General features: G+C 41.9%; 2 protein-coding genes across 2 annotated transcripts in view; one reads left to right on the forward strand and one right to left on the reverse strand.

Moving 5' to 3' along the window:
- Positions 1 to 5,990: 5,990 nt before the first annotated feature.
- Positions 5,991 to 19,760, forward strand: LOC110492233 (pleckstrin homology domain-containing family N member 1). The gene is made up of 11 exons (XM_021566370.3): positions 5,991 to 6,755; positions 12,436 to 12,535; positions 13,024 to 13,167; positions 13,290 to 13,376; positions 13,504 to 13,582; positions 13,756 to 13,892; positions 14,933 to 15,079; positions 15,903 to 15,989; positions 16,228 to 16,303; positions 16,482 to 16,558; positions 16,821 to 19,760. Exons 1-11 carry the CDS (start codon positions 6,661 to 6,663, stop codon positions 16,926 to 16,928), a joined length of 1,137 nt encoding a protein of 378 aa, XP_021422045.1. The 5' UTR covers positions 5,991 to 6,660; the 3' UTR covers positions 16,929 to 19,760.
- The window catches only part of arhgef19 (Rho guanine nucleotide exchange factor 19), a 40,463-nt gene continuing 34,769 nt past the window's right edge, over positions 16,777 to 22,470 (reverse strand). The window contains exon 16 of the mRNA XM_021566371.3: positions 16,777 to 20,974. Within this exon, the coding sequence (XP_021422046.3) occupies positions 20,817 to 20,974 (158 nt within the window). The 3' untranslated portion in view covers positions 16,777 to 20,816. The remainder of the gene's footprint in view (positions 20,975 to 22,470) is intronic.

Genomic DNA, 22,470 nt, shown 5'->3' on the forward strand with positions numbered 1-22,470 from the left:
ACCCAGATGATTCTGTCTTTTGATGCTTGAAATGTTTGAGGTGGCTTCAAAAATGCAATTGCACAACAGTATGACAACTGGTGAAATAGCACACGGGCAAATCTACGGTACCAGAGTAATACTGAGACTAAGATTTTTTACTTGAAATGTATTATAAACAAAAAACAATGATTGCAAAGTTAAGCAATCTTGATACTAAATTTTGAACAGAAATGCAATGGTTCATTAAACCAGTCTAAAACTTTGCACATACACTGCTGCCATCTAGTGGCCAAAAATCTAAATTGAGCCTAACCTGGAATAGTACATCATGGCCTTTCTCTTGTGTTTCAATGGGAGCAAAAAAACACATATTTTTTTTCATTGTATTAGCTTTTACCAGATCTAATATGTTATATTCTAGTACATTATTTTCACATTTCCACAAACTTCCGCAGAGTGTTTCCTTTCAAATGGTATCAAGAATACAGCAAGATGACGCCGACAGAGATGGTCGCCTCGCTTCAGGTCCACAAAAAACTACTCAGTTATTTGTTTTTTTATGTATTAGTTTATGTATTATTTTTTACATTGTTAGCCCAGGAAATCTCAAGTGTTATTACATTCAGCCGGGAAGAACTATTGGATATAAAAGCAATGACAACTTACCAACATTACGACCAGGAAAACGTATTTCCCGAAGCGGATCCTTTGTTCGGTCCTCCACCCTGAACATGGGATCTTATCCCAGAGGTCAACCCAAAACAATGAGGTCGCCGCAGGAGAGGCAGACGGAGTGACCTACTGGTCAGACTCAGAAGGCGAGCACACCATCCACCGCTCCCGAGCATATTACTCACCAATGTCCAATCTCTAGATAACAAAGTGGACAAAATTAGGGCACAAGTTGCCTTCCAGAGAGACATCAGAGATTGTAACATTCTCTGTTTCACTGAAACATGGCTCACTCGAAATATGTTGTCAGAGTCGGTACAGCCACCCGGTTTCTTCATGCGTCGCTCCGACAGAAACAAACATCTCTCTGGTAAGAAGAAGGGCGGGGGTGTATGTCTTATGATTAACGCCTCATGGTGTAATCACAACAACATACAGGAACTTAAGTCCTTTTGTTCACCTGACCTAGAAGTCCTTACAATCAAATGCCGACCATATTAACTTCCAAGAGAATTATATTCGATTATAGTCACAGCCGTGTATATCCCCCCCCAAGCGATACCTCGTCGGCCCTGAAAGAACTTCACTGGACTCTATGTAAACTTGAAACTATACATCCTGAGGCTGAATTTATTGTAGCCAGGGATTTTAACAAAGCTAACCTTAAGAGCTAGACTTCCTAAAGTCTATCAGCATTTCGAATGCGAGATATGGACTGCTAGCATTCTGGAATATTGCTACTCTAACTTCTGCAATGCATACAAAGCCTTCCCCTGCCCTGCCTTCGGCAAATCTGACCATGACTCCATTTTGTTGCTCCCAGCCTATAGACAGAAACTAAAACAGGAAACGCCCGTGCTCAGGTCCGTCCAACACTGGTCTGACCAATCGGATTCCATGCATCAGGATTGCTTCGATCACGTGGACTGGGATATGTTCCGGATAGCCTCAGACAACAACATTGATGTATACGCTGACTCAGTTAGCAAATTTATTAGCAAGTGCATCTAATATGTCGTACCCACTGTGACTATTAAAACATTTCCTAACCAGCATTCGCGCAAAACTGAAAGCACGAACCATCGCTTTTAATCATGGCAAGGCGATTGGAAACATGACCGAATACAAACAGTGAAGCTATTCCCTTCCCTCCGCACGGCAATCAAACAAGCAAAGCGTCCTTCTCCGTGTCCAATGTGAGTAAAACATTTAAACGTGTTAACCCTCGCAAGGCTAACGGCCCAGACGGCATCCCTAGCCGCGTCCTCAGAGCATGAGCAGACCAGCCGGCTGGTGTGCTTACGGACATATTCAGTCAATCTCTATCCCAGTCTGTTGTCCCCACATGCTTCAAGATGGCCACCATTGTTGAACTAAAAGAGTATCTCCCCTGTATCATCGCCTGGTACAGCTGTATCATCGCCTGGTACGGCAACTGCACTGCCCTCAACCGCAAGGCTCTCCAGAGGGTAGTGCGGTCTACACAACGCATCACCGGGGGCAATCTACCTGCCCTCCAGGACACCTACAGCACCCGATGTCATAGGAAGGCCAAAAAGATCATCAAGGACAACAACCACCTGAGCCACTTCCTGTTCACCATGCTATCATCCAGAAGGCGAGGTCAGTACAGGTGCATCAACGCTGGGACCGAGAGGGACTTCTATCTCAAGGCCATCAGTCTGTTAAACAGCCATCACTAACATAGAGAGGCAGACTCAAATCTCTGGCCACTTTAATAAATGGACTTAATGAAGGTATCACTTGTCACCTGAAATATCGCCACTTTAATCATGTTTACATATCTTACATTACTCATCTCATATGTGTATACTGCTCTATACCATCTACTGCATCTTGCCAATGCCGCATGGCCATCGCTCATCAATATATTTCTACAGTATGTACATATTCTTATTCATCCCTTATATTTGTGTGTGTAAGGTAGTTGTTAGATTACTTGTTACTTGTTAGATATTACTGCATTGTTGGAAACTAAGATTACTTGTTACTTGTTAGATATTACTGCATTGTTGGAAACTAACCATGTGTATGTGACCAATAAAATGTGATTTTATTTGAATATGCATATCCTTGCTTCAGGTACTGAGCTACAGGTAGTTAGATTTGGGTATGTTATTTAGGCAAAAATTGAAATAGTTTAAAGTAGTCTTTGTGTATTTTATATATACTTTGTGTATACCGACCCGTAGCACTTACGTCTGTTGCCATGAAGTGCATTGAAAGGCTGGTCATGGCTCACATCACACCATTATCCCAGAAACCCTAGACCCACTCCAATTTGCATACCGCCCCAACAGAACCACAGATGATGCCATCTCTATTGCACTCAACACTGCCCTTTCACGCCTGGACAAAAGGAACACCTATGTGAGAATGTTATTCATTGACCACAACTCAGCGTTCAACACCATAGTGCCCTCAAAGCTCATCACTAAGCTAAGGACCCTGGGACTAAACACCTCCCTCTGCAACTGGATACTGGACATCCTGACGGGCCGCCCCCAGGTGGTAAGGGTAGGGAACAACACATCCGCCACACTGATCCTCAACACGGGGTCTCCTCACGGGTGCGTGCTCAGTCCCCTCCTGTACTCCCTGTTCACTCATGACTGCATGGCCAAGCACGACTCCAACATCATCATCAAGTTTGCCGATGACACAACAGAGAGACACAATGATGAGAGCCTATATAGGGAGGAGGTCAGACACCTGGTCGTGGGGTGTCAGGACAACAACCTCTCCCTCAACGTGATCAAGACAAAGGAGATGATTGTGGACAACAGGAAAAGGAGGACCGAGCACGCCCAAATTCTCATCGACGGGGCAGTAGTGGAGCAGGTTGAGAGCTTCAAGTTCCTTGGTGTCCACATCACCAACAAACTATCATGGTCCAAACACACTAAGACAGTTGTGAAGAAGGCACGACAAAGCCTATTCCCCCTAAGGAGACTGAAAAGATTTGGCATGGGTCCTTAGCTCCTCAGATGGTTCTACAGCTGCACCATCAAGAACTGGTTGCATCACTGCCTGGTATGGCAACTGCTTGGCATTCGACTGCAAGGCACTACAGAGGGTAGTGCGTACGGCCCAGTACATCAGTACATCCAAGACCTCTATATCAGGCAGTGTCAGAGGAAGGCCGCCCTGAAAATTGTCAAAGACTCCAGCCACCCTAGTCATAAACTGTTCTCTCTGCTACCGCACGGCAAGCAGTACCGGAGCGCCAAGTCGAGGTCCAAAAGGCTTCTTAACAGCTTCTACCCCCAAGCCATAAGACTCCTGAACAGCTAATCAAAGGGCTACCCAGACCCCTCTTTTACGCTGCTGCTACTCTCTGTTTATAATCTCTGCATAGTCACTTTAACTCTAACTACATGTACATATTACCTCAAATAACCGGTGCCCTCGCACATTGACTCTGTACCGGTACCCCCTGTATATAGCCTTGCTTGTTATTTTACTGCTGCTGTTTAATTATTTGTTACTTTTATTTTCTATTTTACATTTTTTACTTAACACATATTACATTTTTTTCTTAACACTGTAAGTGTTACGGTGCGTGAATGAGGACCCAAAAGCGAATTAACGTAAACAGAGCTTCTTTAATAACAAAACATACGTAGGCTCAGATGGACCGGCAGATTCCGACAGGACAGGACAAGGTTGCAGCAAACATGACGATAGTCTGGTTCAGGCATGAATAACACAAACAAGAATCCGACAAAGACAGAAACAAAAACAGAGAGAGATATAGAGGACTAATCAGAGGGAAAAAGGGAACAGGTGGGAAAAGGGGGTGACGAGGTAGTTAGGAGGAGACAAGGAACAGCTGGGGGAAAGAGGGGGAGAAAAGGTAACCTAATAACGACCAGCAGAGGGAGACAGGGTGAAGGGAAAGGACAGAAACAAGACACAACATGACAATACATGACAGTAAGGTCTACACCGGTTGTATTTAGCACGTGACAAATAACGTTTGATTTGATTTGAGTTTGAGTTTAGTTTAACTTTACAAACATTGGATATTGTTTGACATTCACTACATGACCCAAAGCATGTGGACACCTGCTCATCGAACATCTCATTCCAAAACCATTTGCATTATGTTGGTCCCTCCTGCGCTGCTTTAACAGTCTCCTGTCTTCTGGAAGGCTTTCTACTAGATGTTGGAACATTGCTGTGGGGACTTACTTCCATCCAGCCAAAATAACATTAGTGAGTTGGGGCACTGATGTTGGGCGATTAGGCCTGGCTCGCAGTCGACGTTCTAATTCATCCCAAAGGTGTTCGATGGGATTGAGGCCAGGGCTCTGTAAGCAGGACAGTCAAGTTCTTCCACACCAATCTCAACAAACCATTTCTGTATGGCCCTCGCCTTGTGCATGGCTGGCATTGTCATGCTGAAACAGGAAAGAACCCTCCCCAAACTGTTTTCACAAATCTAGAATATCATTGTATGCTGTAGCGTTAATATTTCCCTTCATTGGAACTAAGGGGCCTAGTCCGAACCATGAAAAACAGCCCCAGACCATTATTCCTCCTCCACCAAACTTTAGGCAGGTAGCTTTCTCCTGGCATCTGCCAAACCCAGATTTGTCCGTTGGATGGCCTGATGCTGTAGCGTGATTCATCACTCCAGAGAATGCGTTTCCACTGCTTCAGCGTCCAATGGAGGTGAGCTTTACACCACTCCTGCCGACGCTTGGCATTGTGATCTTAGGCTTGTATGCGGCTGCTTGGCCATGGAAACCCATTTCATGAAGCTCCTGATGAACAGATTCTGTGCTGACGTTACTTCCAGAGGCATTTTGGAACTCGGTAGTGAGTGTTGCAACCGAGGACAGACAATTTTCACAAGCTACGCACTTCAGCACTCGGTGGTCCCGTTCTGTGAGCCTTTGTGGCCTACCACTTCGCGGTTGAGCTGTTGTTGCTCCTAGATGTTTCCACTTCACAGCACTTACAGTTGACCGGGGCAGCTCTAGCAGTTCTAGAAATTTGACAAACTGGCTTTTTGGAAGGTGGCATCCTATGACGGTGCCACGTTGAAAGTCACTGAGCTCTTCAGTACGAGTCATTCTACTGCCAATGTTTGTGTATGGAGATTGCATGGCTGTGTGTTCGATTTTATACACCTGCAGCAATGGGTGTGGCTGAAATGGACAAATCCACTAATTTGAAGGGTTGTCCATATACTTTTTAAAGTGGAAAATCTGTGTCTCAGCGTCACTCTGTTATTGTGGAATTGCCCACACCAATCCAACAGTGCCCACACCAATCCAACTGTACAAACAACAACTACAACACACCGCACAACTGTGTTGAAGCTGTGGCTTGTTGTTATGACTGCAGCCCTTTGTCTTTCAGCTGTGAAACACATAATTATCATGCCTCTGTACTTATTAAGCACTACACATGTAAACAGGAGGATTATTTCAACAATGGTCAACAGCGTCTCTTGTTTCTCAATGGCTCTGCCATCAATTGCTTCATCTGCATGATTCTCCAAAGGGAAAGCAGACAGGCTTCGGAAGAACTCAAATTTGCTCTGTGACACCGTCAAAGTGAAAAGGCCACTGAGGAAGTTGCATGGCTCTCTGCGTGCAAACTGACAGGAAGGAAGAGTGAGTGCACTGTGACGCTGCTCACAGCTTTTTGCTTCTTGACTCAACTCATCTCAGAAGCTTTGCCACCTTTTTCTTGATATTTCAGGGATAGTGATATTGTGTTTTAGAAGAAATTGAGAACTGAGAAGTTAAGCGACATAGCCCTCCCTTCCCTCTGCACTGTGCCGGTCCTCTTTTCCTCTCCTCCCCCCCTCCCTCTCTCTAAATATCCTCCGTCTGGTCTTAGCTGTGGGGATGAATGCAGACGGAGACAGATGGTACAGTATAGTTAGTGTACTAGGAACTGAGGGTGAAGGAAAGAGTTCTGTGTCTCGCTGGACTGGACTAGGCTGAGAGAGGAGAGTGCTACCTGGTCATGGGATGCTGTAGTGTGACTCAGAGTGGAGCGCATTCCGGGATTGACGATGTGGGCCCTGACGAGATCGAGCTCCTGGAGATTGACAACTCAGGGTGAGTCTTATTTTGTTAACAGAAGACCATGAACCCTATCAATCCCTCATGGGAGTGGTCTGTTTGAGTTTGATAGACTGCCATTCGGCTTTTTACATCCTCACAATCCCATTTTAATTTGATTCGGAAACATAAGCGGCAGGTAGCCTAGAGGTAAAGAGAGGTTAAGAGTGTTGGGCCAGTAACCGAAAGGTCGCTGGTTTGAATCCCTGAGATGACTAAGTGAACAATCTGTCCATGTGCCCTTGAGCAAGGTACTTAACCCAGTTGCTCCTGTAAGTCTCTCTGGATAAGAACATCTCCTAAATGACGTAAATGTAATGACTGTGGAGATTTTAAATATGTTGATGACACATGACACTAAGACTATCAAGCATGGTCACAACTGAATAGATACGCTTCACAATATCAATTTCTCTGAATCTAGTTAAAAAAAGCAGTAAAATACTGAGCCTCTTGGCTTTGTAAGAAAGTTTGAAGCAATACTATTAAATAGTACCTATTGTTGGGTTTTGGTAATAAGAACGAGGTGTGTTTGGTTGACGAGGTATTGAGAGGAAGTGGTATCGCTTTGCCTTGGGGTGAGTGATGAAAATAGAGCACACATTGACAAGTGTGCTAGCAGTTTCAACCACTTCAGAACTTCAGTTCCTTGAGAAAGAAACAATGACATTTGAGGGCATATTTTATTGAACAATGAAACATAATGCATCTGTGTCATTTTCATTTACACACAAAAGCACACAAAGAGTCAGAACGCTAGTTTGGAGACATAAACGTTAGACATAAACGTACTGATCCTCACTGAAGCGGCACTGATGTGATTAGGACATGAGCGGCCGGTGATATTGTCTCCCTAATTAGCAGACAATGCTACCGCTCGTCTCTCCCTCCTGTCCAGTCTGGTCTAACACTGGCCAGGCCTCTAAATCCCGTCATGTGGGGAGTGGGGGAAACGAGAAGCTAATCACAATAGCAGCTCACAGACTTCACGTGCCCAAACTGTGAGAAGACAAGGGATCAGCCACAAGCAACACATACTGTGCACACGCGCGAGGATGCTTGTCCGCGCACACACATTGACACACTTATGAATGTATGTATGTATATATATATATATATATATACACACACACACACACACACACACACACACACCCACACACACACAAGCATGAATAGGTTCACACACACTGCATTCAAACAGTGCATACACACACACACACAAAGGGACACATGCACACACAGAGACAGACACTCAAGCACAAACACAGTTGTGACAGAACTGTTGACACACATAGGGAATGGTTTAGGGCAGGGGTGTCAAAGTCAAATGGACGGAGGGCCAAATAAAAAAATCAGCTACAAGACGAGGGCCGGACTGTTCGAATGTTCATTGAAAAAATTTTAAATGACGCATATAGTCTAGTGAACCTAATTGAACCTACTGAAAACCTAACAAATATATTACAATATGATCAGATAAATAAAGCAATATTTTCTTATGGCTCTGTCAGTAATCTTTAATTTTCAACAGACACAAAAGACAAATTTCCTTTATATAAATATCCCCATAACATGAACATTAAATGAAAGAAACCGGTATTCAAGGCACCATCAGTAGACTATATTTTCTATTTTAGCAAAAGTGGGCTAAATTTACTTCAAAGAAAAAACAATAATAGCAATTTTCTATCATCCACTCAACTGAAATATTTTTAAAATATAATTGGATTGAAATACAAAAAAATAAAGTGCAAAAATCTATTAATCAAAAACAACACTTTGTTTAAGGAGAAGTAACATGCAGTGAAAACAAATATTAAATTTTAACTTTTAAACTTGAACTGAGTAAAAACTCTAAATATGTGATTGCACAGTAATGTTCACTTGTTTGAGGTTGAGGGTGATACTTGGTGGTGTCCCATCTTTTCCACAAGTTCATCAATGTTCGGGGTAAGGCTCTGAGCTGAAGAAATCCTCAGAATTGAGTGGAGGTGTTCAGCAGTAAGTCGACTTCTGTGTGATGTTTTGTTCAGGTTCATCAAAGAAAACAGTTGTTCACACAGGTATGTGCTGCCAAACATAGACAACGTTTGAGCAGCCTGGATGCGCAGCTGGGGCATTGTGCCGGGGAGGAAACGGGCGAACTCCGCAGCACCCACTGCCGCATATTTTGCCCTCAGTGCATCATTGCATTGGAGGTCAATCAACTCCATTTGGAGGTTTGGTGGTGAGCTTTCCACGTCAACAGCAAATGGGTTACCGAGCAGTTCCAACCTGCTTTTTTGTGCTTCAAAGTCAGCAAATCGGCGTCGAAAGTCAGCGGCAAGCATACCTATTTTATCAGCCAACTGTGTGCTCGGGAACGCACTGGTAGAGAGCTTCTCTTTCATGGTCTGGCAGCTGGGAAAGTGGCTCAAATTTTCTTTCCGCATCTGCGTCTCCCACAGAGTCAGTTTGGTTTTAAATGCCTTCACTGTACTGTACATATCAGAGATGACACGATCCCGACCCTGCAGCTGCAAGTTTATTGCATTCAGATGACTCGTAATGTCACACAGAAAAGCCATTTCACACAGAAACATTTCGTCTCGGAGTTGTGTTGTGTCTTTCCCTTTGCTGTCCAAGAACAGACAAATCTCCTCACGAAGCTCGAAACATCTTTGAAGCACCTTTCCCTGGCTTAGCCATCGCACCTCTGTGTGATAAGGCAAATCACCATGCTCCGTTTCTAACTCCGTCAGAAATGCCTTGAACTGGCGGTGATTCAAACCTTTGGCTCTGATAAAGTTAACTGTGCGCGTGATGATGCTCATTACATGCTCCATTTTCAAGGCTTTACCGCACAACGCTTCCTGGTGTATGATACAATGATAAGCTGTCAGCTCACCTGTCGCGTTTTCCTCTTGCATCTTTTCCCGTATCTTCGCCACCAGTCCGCTCCTGTGTCCACACATCGCAGGTGCTCCGTCGGTTGTCAAACCCACGAGTTTTTCCCAAGGCAGCTCCATCTCATTTACACCTCTTCATACAAATCATGCCCCGTAGTTGTGCCATGCATAGGACGTAAAGCCAAAAACTCCTCTGTCACGCTTAGGTTGGAGTCCACTCCGCGGATGAAAATTGACAACTGGGCAATGTCAGAAATGTCGGTGCTCTCATCCACAGCCAAGGAATATGCAATAAAATCTTTTCCCTTTTTCACAAGCTGCTCTTTTAGATTGATGGACAACTGGTCTACTCTCTCGGCAATGGTGTTTCTGCTCAGACTCACATTTAAAAAGAGTTGCCTTTTTTCTGGGCAAACTTCGTCACAAACTTTAATCATGCAGTTTTTGATGAAATCCCCCTCCGTAAATGGCCGGGCTGATTTAGCGATCTCTTCTGCCAAAATAAAACTGGCCTTGACAGCAGCCTGGCCTTGTGATTTGGCTTTTTTGAACAGAGCCTGTCGAGATTTGAGGCCTCGTTTTAATTCCTCTGCCTTTTGTAGCCTTTGTTCCATGTCCATATTCTTGTTTTTGTCCGCGTGTTTCGTTTCATAATGTCGTCTCAGATTATACTCTTTCAGTACCGCCACACTTTCTCCACACAGAAGACACACAGGTTTTCCAGCTACCTTCGTGAACATATACTCCGACTCCCACCTTGTTTGAAACCCCCGGTTCTCAGTATCCACCTTCCGTTTTGCCATTTTTGATGGGTATCTGAAAGTTAATTTTACTGTGATGCTGACGACTGCTGTGCCAATAAATATTGAAATGAAGCAGCCTACTGCTCGGTGCGTCACCTTTGCATTGTGGGAAATGTAGTATTGGTGCGTGTAAAAGATCTGCGGGCTGCCGGCTTGCTGCGGGCCGGTTCTAATAATAAATCAAGATCATCCCAGGGGCCGTAAAAAACCTTCTTGCGGGCCGGATGTGGCCCGCGGGCCTTGACTCTGACATATGTGGTTTAGGGGTATGTAGCTACTGTATTACTACCAGATAAATGGGTGAATGTGGGCAACAGGTCTTTATGTGAGGGGGTCAGATGGTGGGTGTCTGCTCCACACTTTAATCTGCTTATGTCTGGACACTGTTGGGTGAAGGGGGCTCAGGCAACATGGCTGGCTTGTAAATGAGGTGGGCAAATTGGTCTACAGTTCTATGAGATGTTACAGTAGTGTGGGATAAATGGGAGATATAAACATCTTTGTGAGAAGGTTTTGTGGTTAATGTGACTGCTGATATACAGTGCCTTTGGAAAGTATTCAGACCCCTTGACTTTTTCCACATTTTGTTACATTACAGCCTTATTCTAAAATGGACTTTAAAAAAATCCTTAGCAATCTACACACAATACCCCATAATGATTAAGCGAAAACAGTAAAAAAACAAACATTTTATCAAATGTATAAATAAAAAAATAAAATCAGAAATACCTTATTTACGTAAGTATTCAGACCCTTTACTATGAGACTAGAAATTGAGCTCAGGTGCATCCTGTTTCCATTGATCATCCTTGAGATGTTTCTACAACTTGATTGGAGTCCACCTGTGGTAAATTCAATTGATTTGACATGATTTGGAAAGGCACACAACTGTATATATAAAGTTCCACAGTTGACAGTTCATGTCAGAGCAAAAACCATGTCATTAGGTTGAAGGAATTGTCCGTAGAGCTCTGAGACTGGATTGTGTTGTGTCGAGGCATAGATGTGGGCAGGGCACCTGAAAAATATCAGCAACATTGAAGGTCCCCATTTTTAAATGGAAGAATTTTGAAACAACCAAGACTCTTCGTACAGCTGTCCGCCCGGCCAAACTGAGCAATCGGGGGGAGAAGCGCCTTGGTCAGGGAGGTGATCACTGCAACATTGAAGGTCCCCATTTTTAAATGGAAGAATTTTGAAACAACCAAGACTCTTCCTACAGCTGTCCGCCCAGCCAAACTGAGCAATTGGGGGGAGAAGCACCTTGGTCAGGGAGGTGATCAAGAACCCGATGGTCACTCTGACAGAGCTCCAGAGTTCTTCTGTGGAGATGGGAAAAACCTCCAGAAGGACAACCATCTCTGCAGCACTCCACCAATCAAGCCTTTATGTTAGAGTGGCCAGACAGAATCCACATGACAGCCTGATTGGAGTTTGCCGAAAGACACCTTAAGACTCTCAGACCATGAGAAACAACATTCTCTGGTCTGATGAAACCAAGATTGAACTCTTTGGCCTGAATGTCAAGCGTCACGTCAGGAGAAAACCTGGCACCATCCCTATGGGGAAGCATGGTGGGGCAGCATCATGCTGTGAGGATGTTTTTCTGTGGCAGGGACTGGGAGACAAGTCAGGATCGAGGCACAGAAGAACAGAGCAAAGTACAGAGAGATCCACGGGTGTGCCAAGCTTGTAGCGTCATACCCAAGAAGACTCAATGCTGTAATCGCTGCCAAAGGTGCTTCAACTAAGTACTGAGTAAAGGGTCTGAATACTTATGTAAATGTAATATTTATGTTTTTTTTGCAAACATTTCTAATAAAACCTGTTTTTGCCTTGTTATTATGGGGTATTGTGTGTAGATTGATGAGAGGAAAATACGACTTAATCAATTTTAGAATAAGGCTGCAACGTAACAAAATGTGGAAAAAGTCAAGGGGTCTGAATACTTTCCGAAGGCACTGTATATGAATAATGTTTCAGGATATGGAGTCTAGGAGAGAGCAGGCTTCAGCTCTCCGTGAGGAATGGAAAAGACGGTCCACCCTCTCGCTACCCTTCAGTGAGACACCTCAACCAGGAGGTCAGTGGAGGATGTGTGTGTGTGTGTGTGTGTGTGTGTGTGTGTGTGTGTGTGTGTGTGTGTGTGTGTGTGTGTGTGTGTGTGTGTGTGTGTGTGTGTGTGTGTGTGTGTGTGTGTGTGTGAGTGAGTGAGTGAGTGAGTGAGTGAGTGAGTGAGTGAGTGAGTGAGTGAGTGAGTGAGTGAGTGAGTGAGTGAGTGAGTGAGTGAGAGAGAGAGAGAGGCCATCTGTATGAATATGACACTAAGATACAGAAATTGAAAAGGTTCTGCCATGCACTTATCACACAGGAAACAACAGTGGGTCACACCCTTCGAGTGCACATATTGGCACCTGCAAGTGTGAATGCATGGTGTCAATGGTGCATCAATATACTATTTTATATCAAAGTTGTTTTATCACATTAATGATAAAGGGATACTTATGTATACTAATGTAAACTCCTCACAACATCTCATTTCAAATGAAGTATTCTATTCTATTCCCCTAGGTTGTGCTATGGGGCAGGAGCAGAGAGGAGCTACACCACAGAATCTACAACCAGCCCATCCGTGACTGGGAGGGCCAACCTACACACATGTATGGAGAGATAGTGCACTCCTCCCTGGTGTCTCTCCACAACAGCTACACACAGGTAACATCTCACTACACCATGCTCAGATAGACTGTCGAGATCAATCAAAACTCACTGTCTATGTCCTGATCTAGTACTGCTATATTGATGTTCTGTTCATGTGTTTGTTTATATTCCTATAGGAGACACGTGAACACTATCTGGTGCTGTTCTCCTTCCACTTGTTGATCCTATCTCTGGACCACTCTCACCATGATTTTATCTATGAGGTTGGTTCCTTTACAAATGGGGAAATACTGTAACGACACTGTGCAGATGCATGTTGAACATTTAACTTGAATGTAAAATGCGTTCACCTAAGGCCAGCTAGTCAATGTGTTGCTTATTCTTTTTCAGGGCATGCTACCTCTCTCTGGACTGTCTTTCCAAGCCACCTCACTAGCCTCCAACTCACAAACCATGTTCCAGATCAGTGGTGAGTTCTATTATGATTGTGCAGAGAGTTCATTAAAGCATAAATAGACAAGGGTATATGATTTATTGTGGTTTATCATGGCTGTGCTACGGTCATAGGTATGATGCGAAGCCAACAGTAAATGGTTTAATTATTGTATTGTAACACGGCTACCATCTCCCTCCCCATTCTAGGTCCAATGGTGGACTCCAAAGTATTCACCTGTGCCAGTGCAGCAGAGATGAACAAATGGATACACCACATGGAGGAGAGGAAATACAAATCCATGAGCCAACTGCTAAGCCCCTCCCACTGTGCACTGTCTTACCTGGTAATTCAATCAGCATAAGAACCACACCCGTATACAGTAAATTACAGATCCTAAACAGATGTCATTGCAAAATGTTAAACTGTCTGAACAATTGTGAGGTTCACTTTGCTTGATCACAACTTGAACATCTAATAGCACATATGAATAGCACATACTACATACAGTTGAAGTCGGAAGTTTACATACACTTAGGTTGGAGTCATTAAAAATCATTTTTCAACCACTCCACAAATTTCTTGTTAAAATAAACTATAGTTTTGGCAAGTCGGTTAGGACATCTACTTTGTGCATGACACAAGTCATTTTTCCAACAATTGTTTACAGACAGATTATTTCACTTATTATTCACTGTATCACAATTCCAGTGGGTCAGAAGTTTACATACACTAAGTTGACTGTGTCTTTAAACAGCTTGGAAAATTCCAGAAAATTATGTCATGGCTTTAGAAGTTTCTGATAGGCTAATTGACATCATTTGAGTCAATTGGAGGTGTACCTGTGGATGTATTTCAAGGCCTAACTTCAAACGTAGCTTGACATCATGGGAAAATCCAAATAAATCAGCCAAGACCTCCACATTCTGGTTCATCCTTGGGAGCAATTTCCTAACGCCTGAAGATACCACTCATCTGTACACAAGTATAAATACCATGGGACCACGCAGCTGTCATCCCGCTCAGGAAGGAGACGCATTCTGTCAAATTCTTATTTTCAATGACGGCCTAGGAACTGTTGGTTAACTGCCTTGTTCAGGGGCAGAACGACAGATTTTTACCTTGTCAGCTCAGGGGTTCCAATCTTGCAACCTTTCGGTTACTATAAAGTGGTGATCCTGACAGGAAATTTTACTAGGATTAAATGTCAGGAATTGTGAAAAACTCAGTTTAAATGTATTTGGCTAAGGTGTATGTAAACTTCCGACTTCAACTATATATTACACTAATGAGCTAAATGCATCATCATGAAAGGACATTTGCTGCAAATAATTATGGCGAAACTCTCCAAATATGAAGCTACGTTTCTGTTGTCACTTACTGTAGGTACCCTGCGATGAGATCTGGAAGAAAGAGGAACTGAAAACGTATTTACTGCAAGCCCCAATTCAGCAGTGGGAAGGGGCCCCCATCCAGCACATGGGCCAGCCTGTATACATATCCATGGTCCACATCATCAACACACAGAGACAGGTACACAACCCGCGCTGTAACTTGTGTACTCACCAGCACTCTAAAGTCCATTTTAAGGGGTCTTGATAGCTGTCATGTTAGACATGCTAAACGATTCAAATAGGCATGCATGTTGTACTGGAATGAAAAAGGCAAAACTATGTGGAAATGGTGGCAAAATTACCCCAAAAATCTGAAATCCCTCTTATCTCCAGCAAAAAGATCAACATCTGCTAAAGATCTCAATAGCTAGGTAGGTGAATCTAGCTATCCACAATGTCCAGAAATATAACAAAAATAACAATTCCAACAAAAATAGCACCACTGCTGCCACCAGTGTAACTTTAGGGGCCGCATGCAGTTGGATGGATGACCTCCTTTAAGCAACAAAGAGTGGACGAAGACAGATTACTATTTAGGCAGACCCAATTGAATACCATTAGCCAAAACTCAGAAATTGTCTATCACTTCCTGTTTCAATAAAGCTATTACAATACAATTAATGCATTGGTCAATCAAATAACAGATCATTAAATCCCTGGTAAATAATTAATGACATCTTTCCAGAATTAGGTAAACACACAGGTATGTTCTAAAACAGATTCAACACATGGTATACATCCCATGCAAAGGAATCAAATACTCAGACATTACTTCATCACTAGTATCTGCTACATAAAAAAATATAAATAATGCTAATGCTAATAAATATGCTAATCAAACAATAATGATCATAGGCCTAATAATAATACTTGATGATGCTAATATTAGAATGCTAATAATAATTATAATAGTGGACTTCAGATCAAATTAACAGTGTGATAATGTTAAAACATTCTTGCAGGGACTCCATCAGCAACTTCTAGTCCTCTTCCCTCAAGATGTCCTCCTGCTCTCTGTGGATAACAAGAGCCTCAGTGTCATATATGAGGTACAGTCAAATTATGTTCTCTAGGTAAAACAATTTCACTGGAACTCCTACAATAGGAACCTGGTGACCTTACCAAGTTTGCCAATTGTCGCTATAGAGTAGATGTTGGTGTGAAACTTGGTAAGGTCACCTATGATGTACAGTTTAGAAGATGTTGTAAAATATAGAGGTGATCCAATACTAACCTTTCTCAATTCAAGATAAATGGCACTTCAACCTGTATTTCTTAACACTTTAGGGTAGATTGCCTCGGAAAAGCATCACAGCCGTGGAGAGGTCAGCATTACCTGGGAGGCTGGAGTTCGAGTTAGCAGGTTATATACAAAACAGACATAATGTCATTATGCTCTAACATGTTTATATAATGAGGGAAATTGACTGTAAATTGACCCTCCAAACTGCAAAGAGATCTGTATCAATTCCACTGTGTCAGGTGTTGCTGTATGTATTGGTGAAGAGCACTGTACTTCTATTGTGTATTGTGTGGCTCAGGTGAACTGATTGAGCCGCTGCAGGTATCTTGCACCTGTCCTGAAGAATATCAGAACTGGATCTTCCAGCTACAACAGGTAAAGTACCATTACAGTCCCATTAAAATGGGAAAAGATGGAACAAAACAAACGGATCGGGAAAACTGTGTGGCTAGCCTTTTGCCTGTTTCCATTGATTCCAATTGAGCCATACATGTACATCTATTTTGTGAAGATGCAGGATGTTAAAAATAAGTTATTTTGTCTTGAACGTTTTTTACAGAAAAAAAAGAAAATTAGAGACAAGTCCCAAAAAGTAGTTGCAGAACGACTCAGTAGTGTTTATTTCTTTTCTCAATAGCCGGAAAAAAACCTCCAAGCTACCTCAAACCACCCGGCTCCACCTCTCATGCCAAAAAAACAAAGGAGCAGAAAGGAGTCCCAGGAACCAATGATAATTGCACATTAATGAGACTAACTGACCAATGGCCTCACAATATAGAAGACTCATGCCTCTTTTCATTAATAGACACTATTTGTGGATATCATGTATACAGTTCCTTTAGAAAGTATTCATACCCCTTGACTTATTCCACATTTTGCTGTGTTATAGCCTGAATTCAAAATTGATTAAACATATATTTTTTTCTCACCAATCTACATAAAATAGCTCATAATTAGTGAAAACATGTTTTTAGAAATGTTTGCAAATTTACTGGAAATGAAATACAGAAATATCTAATTTACATAAGCATTCACATAAGCATAAGCATTCACACCCCTGAGTCAATACATGTTGGAATCACCTTCGGCAGCTATTACAGCTGTGAGTCTCTCTGGGTAAGTCTCTAAGCGTTTCGACACATTGATTGTATTATTTTATTTTATTTTAATTTAAGCTCTGTCAAAGTGGTTGTTGATCATTGCTAGACAGCCATTTTCAAGTATTGCCATAGATTTTTAAGCCAATTAGTCAAAACTGTAACTAGGCCACTAAGGAACATTCAATGCCATCTTGGTAAGCAACTCCAGTGTATATTTGGCATTATCTTTTAAGTTATTGTCCTGCTGAAAGGTGAATTTGTCTCCCAGTGTTTGTTGGAAAGCAGACTGAACCAGGTTTTCCTCTAGGATTTTGCCTGTGCTTACCTCTATTCCATTTATTTTTTATCCTAAACAACTCACTAGTCCTTGCCGATGACAAGCACACTCAATAACATGATGCAGCCACCACCATGCTTGAAAATATGAAGAGTGGTACTTAGTGATGTGTTGAATTTGGCCCAAATATAACACTTTGGATTCAGGACATAAAATTGATTTCTTTGCCAAATGTTTTACAGCTTTACTTTAGTGCCTTGTTGCAAAAACATTTTTATTCTGTACAGGCTTCTTTCCTTTCACTCGGTCATTTAGGTTAGTATTGTGGAGTAACTACAATGTTGTTGATCCTTTCTCAGTTTTCTCCCATCACAGCCATTAAACTCTAACTGTTTTAATGTCACCATTGGCCTCATGCTGAAATCCCTGTGTGGTTTCCTTCCTCTCTGGCAACTGACTTCTACACCTGCATTACTTGCTGTTTGGGGTTTTAGGCTGGGTTTCTGTCCAGCACTTTGACATCAGCTTATGTAAGAAGGGCTTTATAAATACATTTGATTGATTGACTTAGGAAGGACGCCTGTATCTTTGTATTGATATATCATCCAAAGTGTAATTAACCCTTCCCCTACAATTTACATGGCCCTGTGGAAATCAAATTAACAATAAAAAATGTATTTCAAAATCCGTCTGTTTAAGCTAGGGCTTTGTCTCAATCCACTGTATCTGCCAATATAGCCCTTCCGCAGTAGAAGGTGGCAGAGCTAGAGCGGTGTTTGTCAGACCATAAGACATCCGTAAAATCTGTCTTCTCGAGAAAAGGTCTAAAGCGTCCGAAAGGTTAGGCCTACAAACTATTATGAAAGATGAGACTCTCACGATGATGTTCTCCGTTTGGCTCTACGATCCCCACAAGCTTCACAGGACTCGTCTGAAGTCGGTAAAGCCTCTTCTGCCAACTTCTGTCTGCAGCGTCCCAACAGTTTGGTCTACACACTAATATGACCCCTCTGTAGGACGCCCACAAGCCTCACAAGACTCCTCTGGAGGTCCCCGGTACCAATTGTTTCCTGAGCTTTCTTATATCTCTCAGATATAGGGCAGACACTTAATGAACAAACTTCCTTTTTATATATATGTTTTACTATCTGTTCCATGTAGTGAATCTGTTATTCAATGCGTCTATGGGCTAATAACAGTAACAACAAATTCAATGTGTCATCCAATAATTTTTTTATATATTTGTTTATACCTTAAAGGGGTCTTAAAATTCTAAATCAAATACTGTAATGATCCTTGGTATGACCATCTTAAAACAATTCCATAAGTTAGCTTAGTAGAACCTCCCTTACCCCAGCTTAGACAGGGCTTAGAGTCTCTTAACTCTCTAGAGGGTTAATAACTTCACCGTGCTGAAAAGGATATTCAATGTCTGCTTTTTTTTACCCATCTATTAATAGGTGGACTTCTTTGCGAGGCATTGAAAAACATCCCTTGTCTTTGTGTTTGAATCTGTGTTTTAAATTCACTGCTCGACTGAGGGACCTTACAGATAATTGTATGTGTGGGGTACAGAGATGAGGTAGTCATTTACAAATCATATTAAACACTATTATTGCACACAAAGTGAGTCCATACAACTTATTTGACCTGTTAAGCAAATGTTCACTCCTGAACTTATTTAGGCTTGCCATAACAAAGTCATTGAATCCTTATTGACTCAAGACATTTCAGCTCTTCATTTTTAATTAATTTTCAAAATTTTATAAAACATAATTCCACTTTGTCATTATGGAGTATTGTGTGTAGGCCAGTGACACAAAATCTCCATTTAATCCATTTTAAAATCAGACTGTAACAACCAAATGTGGAAAAAGTCAAGGGTGTGAATACTTTCTGAAGGCACTGTGTATGTATATATTATTCAGTCTGGTCCAATGAAATGAAGAGATTCTGGTGAACATTCTTCTGCTGTAGACTACTGTCTGTAGTACTCTGCTTCACTAGCGACTGTAATAGCAATGAATAGGCTAAATAGGGAGTTTATTTTTAGTGAACTGATTGTACAATATTTTTCGTAGAATCTCTGTGAACCAAAATAGAAAATCTAGTGCTGTTCATGACCTTTTCCATATTTTCTGTTATGATTGTTCTTGAAATGTACGGACTCAATAAAAAGTAACTAAATACCTTTCTCAAATTGTTGTTCTTATTATGTACAATACTTATATGTACAGTACAAGTAACTCAAACTTTATGTCATGGTCACAAACATTCAGGCTTCACCTACATATTATTATATGAAACCATTTCAGCAGTGGTCATATAAAACACTGAAAAGTATGTGCATTTATTTCAGGGGTAAAACATTTAAATTATTATGTTCAGAACCAGAAATCTCAAGTAGCGCATGTATTATTAGTCTTTTGTTATTTATATTTCTCTACTATAAGTTCTAAGATTTGTTAAAATGGTATGGCATATTTTTGGCAGATCCTGGCCCTCATAAATTACAGTCATAATAGTAAATTAGCCATTACTCATTTATACAAGTGCATCTACACTATGTAAATGTGCATAATTATCTCCATAGAGAATAACCAGCTATAGGAGCATAAACAAATACACAACAGCAAACATTTAAATTAGCACTAACAACTTTTTTTTTAAACTATATTTTAAAAATATTTAATGTGTCACTGGAATGGTGAACATCTGCATGTAGATGGTAGTAGTGGTTGGACAATAATATAATGTGCTACTGTCTTAATTTTTGTCTACGCGTAAACAACTCTTATTGTCAATAGGGTGTAACTAGCAGTGAAAGTCAAAAGACAGGGAAGATGCACAAACACTGTAGTTCTTAATGTTCTGTTGAAAGTGATGTCTGAAATTATGTTTATTCCTATTACAGTGCTTGGGGGCAAAGACAAATGCTTGGTTTCTGATGTGTTACAGTAGTTGTACTGTATATGCAGTCATTGCAAGCATGAGTGATAGAAAATTACTGCTATGCAGCTGGATAACCATATTTCTTAAGAATATTGCTTATGCTCGAGCTATGCCAAAAATGATGTCCTTATGAGCACCTGCAGACTAAATAAAACTCCCACATCCAGATAATCTAAAACTGCTCAGCTATTGTATAACTGGTGTTGCATAAAAGCTGGGTCTAATGGATACGGGTTGAGGGTTGCTGCCCTGTTTGATTGGACATCCCAAGTGTAAATGAAAACCTGCAGGATGGAAAGGACACTTAAAAGAGCTCCTCTTCCAGTTTCTGTGTGACACACTTAACGCGGATGTTTTCTCTGAGGTTGCGGAGACGCGCACTGCGACTTGTGATCTCCTCCACGTTGGTTTTGGGGAACCAGCCCCGCTCCCCGTCTGACAGCCGAATGCCCTCCACCCAGCCTGTGGATACACAATACACAACAACCTCAGCAAACGAAAACACACCTAGTGACATTATCACTTGTGGTCTACTTGTGGTGGTTTAAGACTCAAACTTTGGGTTTTAAACATTATAGAAAACTGTTATGAACTACTTTTAGGGTAAAGGAGAAAATGTAAAGGGTTTTTATTTTATTTTACTGAAGTTGCTGTTTAAAGTTTATACTTATTTAAAAATAAAAAACAATTATTTATCCTTTATTTAACCAGGTAAGCTAGTTGAGAACAAGTTCTCATTTGCAACTGCGACCTGGCCAAGATAAAGCATAGCAGTTCGACACATTCAACAACACAGAGTTACACGTGGAATGAACGAAGCATACAGTCAATAATACAGTAGAAAAAAGAAAACAAAGTCTATATAGAGTGAGTGCAAATTAGGTCAAATAAGGGAGTTAAGGCAATAAATAGGCCATGGTGGCAAAGTAATTACAATATGGCAATTAAACACTGAAATGGTAGATGTGCAAAAGATGGATGTGCAAGTAGAGATACTATGGTGCAAAATGAGCAAAATAAATAAATACAGTTTGGGGATGAGGTAGATAGATGGGCTGTGTACAGATGGGCTATGAACAGGTGCGGTGATCTGTGAGCTGCTCTGACAGCTGGTTCTTAAAGCTAGTGATGGAGATAGGAATCTCCAGCTTCAGTGATTTTTGCAGTTCGTTCCAGTCAGTGGCAGCAGAGAACTGGAAGGAAAGGCGACCAGAGGAGGAATTGGCTTTGGGGGTGACCAGTGAGATATACCTGCTGGAGCGCGTGCTACGAGTGGGTGCTGCTATGGTGACCAGCGAGCTGAGATAGGAGGGGGCTTTACCTAGCTGTGACTTGTAGATAACCTGTAGCCAGTGGGTTTGGCGACGAGTATGAAGCCAGGGCCAGCCAACGAGAGCGTATAGGTCACAGTGGTGAGTGGTGTATGGGGCTTTGGTGGCAAAACAGATGGCACTGTGATAGACTACATCCAGTTTTCTGAGTAGAAAGTAGGAGGCTATTTTATAGATGACATCGCCGAAGTCAAGGATCGGTAGGATGGTCAGTTTTACGAGGGTATGTTTGGCAGCATGAGTGAAGGAAGCTTTGTTGCGAAATAGGAAACCAATTCTAGATTACATTTTTGATTGGAGATACTTAATGTGAGTCTGGAAGGAGAGTTTACAGTCTAGCCAGACACCTAGGTATTTGTAGTTATCCACGTATTCTAAGTCAGAGCCGTCCAGAGTAGTGATACTGGATGGGCGGGCAGGTGCGGGCAATGATCGGTTGAATAGCATGCATTTAGTTTTATTTGCGTTTAAGAGCAGTTGGAGGCCCGGAAGGAGAGTTGTATGGCATTGAAGCTCGTCTGGAGGTTAATTAACACAGTGTCCAAAGAAGGGCCAGAAGTATACAGAACGGTGTCGTCTGCGTAGAGGTGGATCAGAGAATCACCAGCAGCAAGAGCGACATAATTG

This window comes from Oncorhynchus mykiss, chromosome 16, assembly GCF_057628025.1.
Source record: "Oncorhynchus mykiss isolate SJ-2025 chromosome 16, ASM5762802v1, whole genome shotgun sequence".
In the NCBI taxonomy this organism is placed as follows: domain Eukaryota; kingdom Metazoa; phylum Chordata; class Actinopteri; order Salmoniformes; family Salmonidae; genus Oncorhynchus; species Oncorhynchus mykiss.

Excerpts from the sequence above, each read along its gene's own strand:
- LOC110492233 (XM_021566370.3), top strand. The coding sequence starts at position 6,661 with ATGGGATGCTGTAGTGTGACTCAGAGTGGAGCGCATTCCGGGATTGAC. Across the intron at positions 13,893-14,932 it reads ACTGTGCACTGTCTTACCTG|GTACCCTGCGATGAGATCTG; the intron begins GTAATTCAATCA and ends CACTTACTGTAG. Across the intron at positions 15,080-15,902 it reads TCATCAACACACAGAGACAG|GGACTCCATCAGCAACTTCT; the intron begins GTACACAACCCG and ends ACATTCTTGCAG.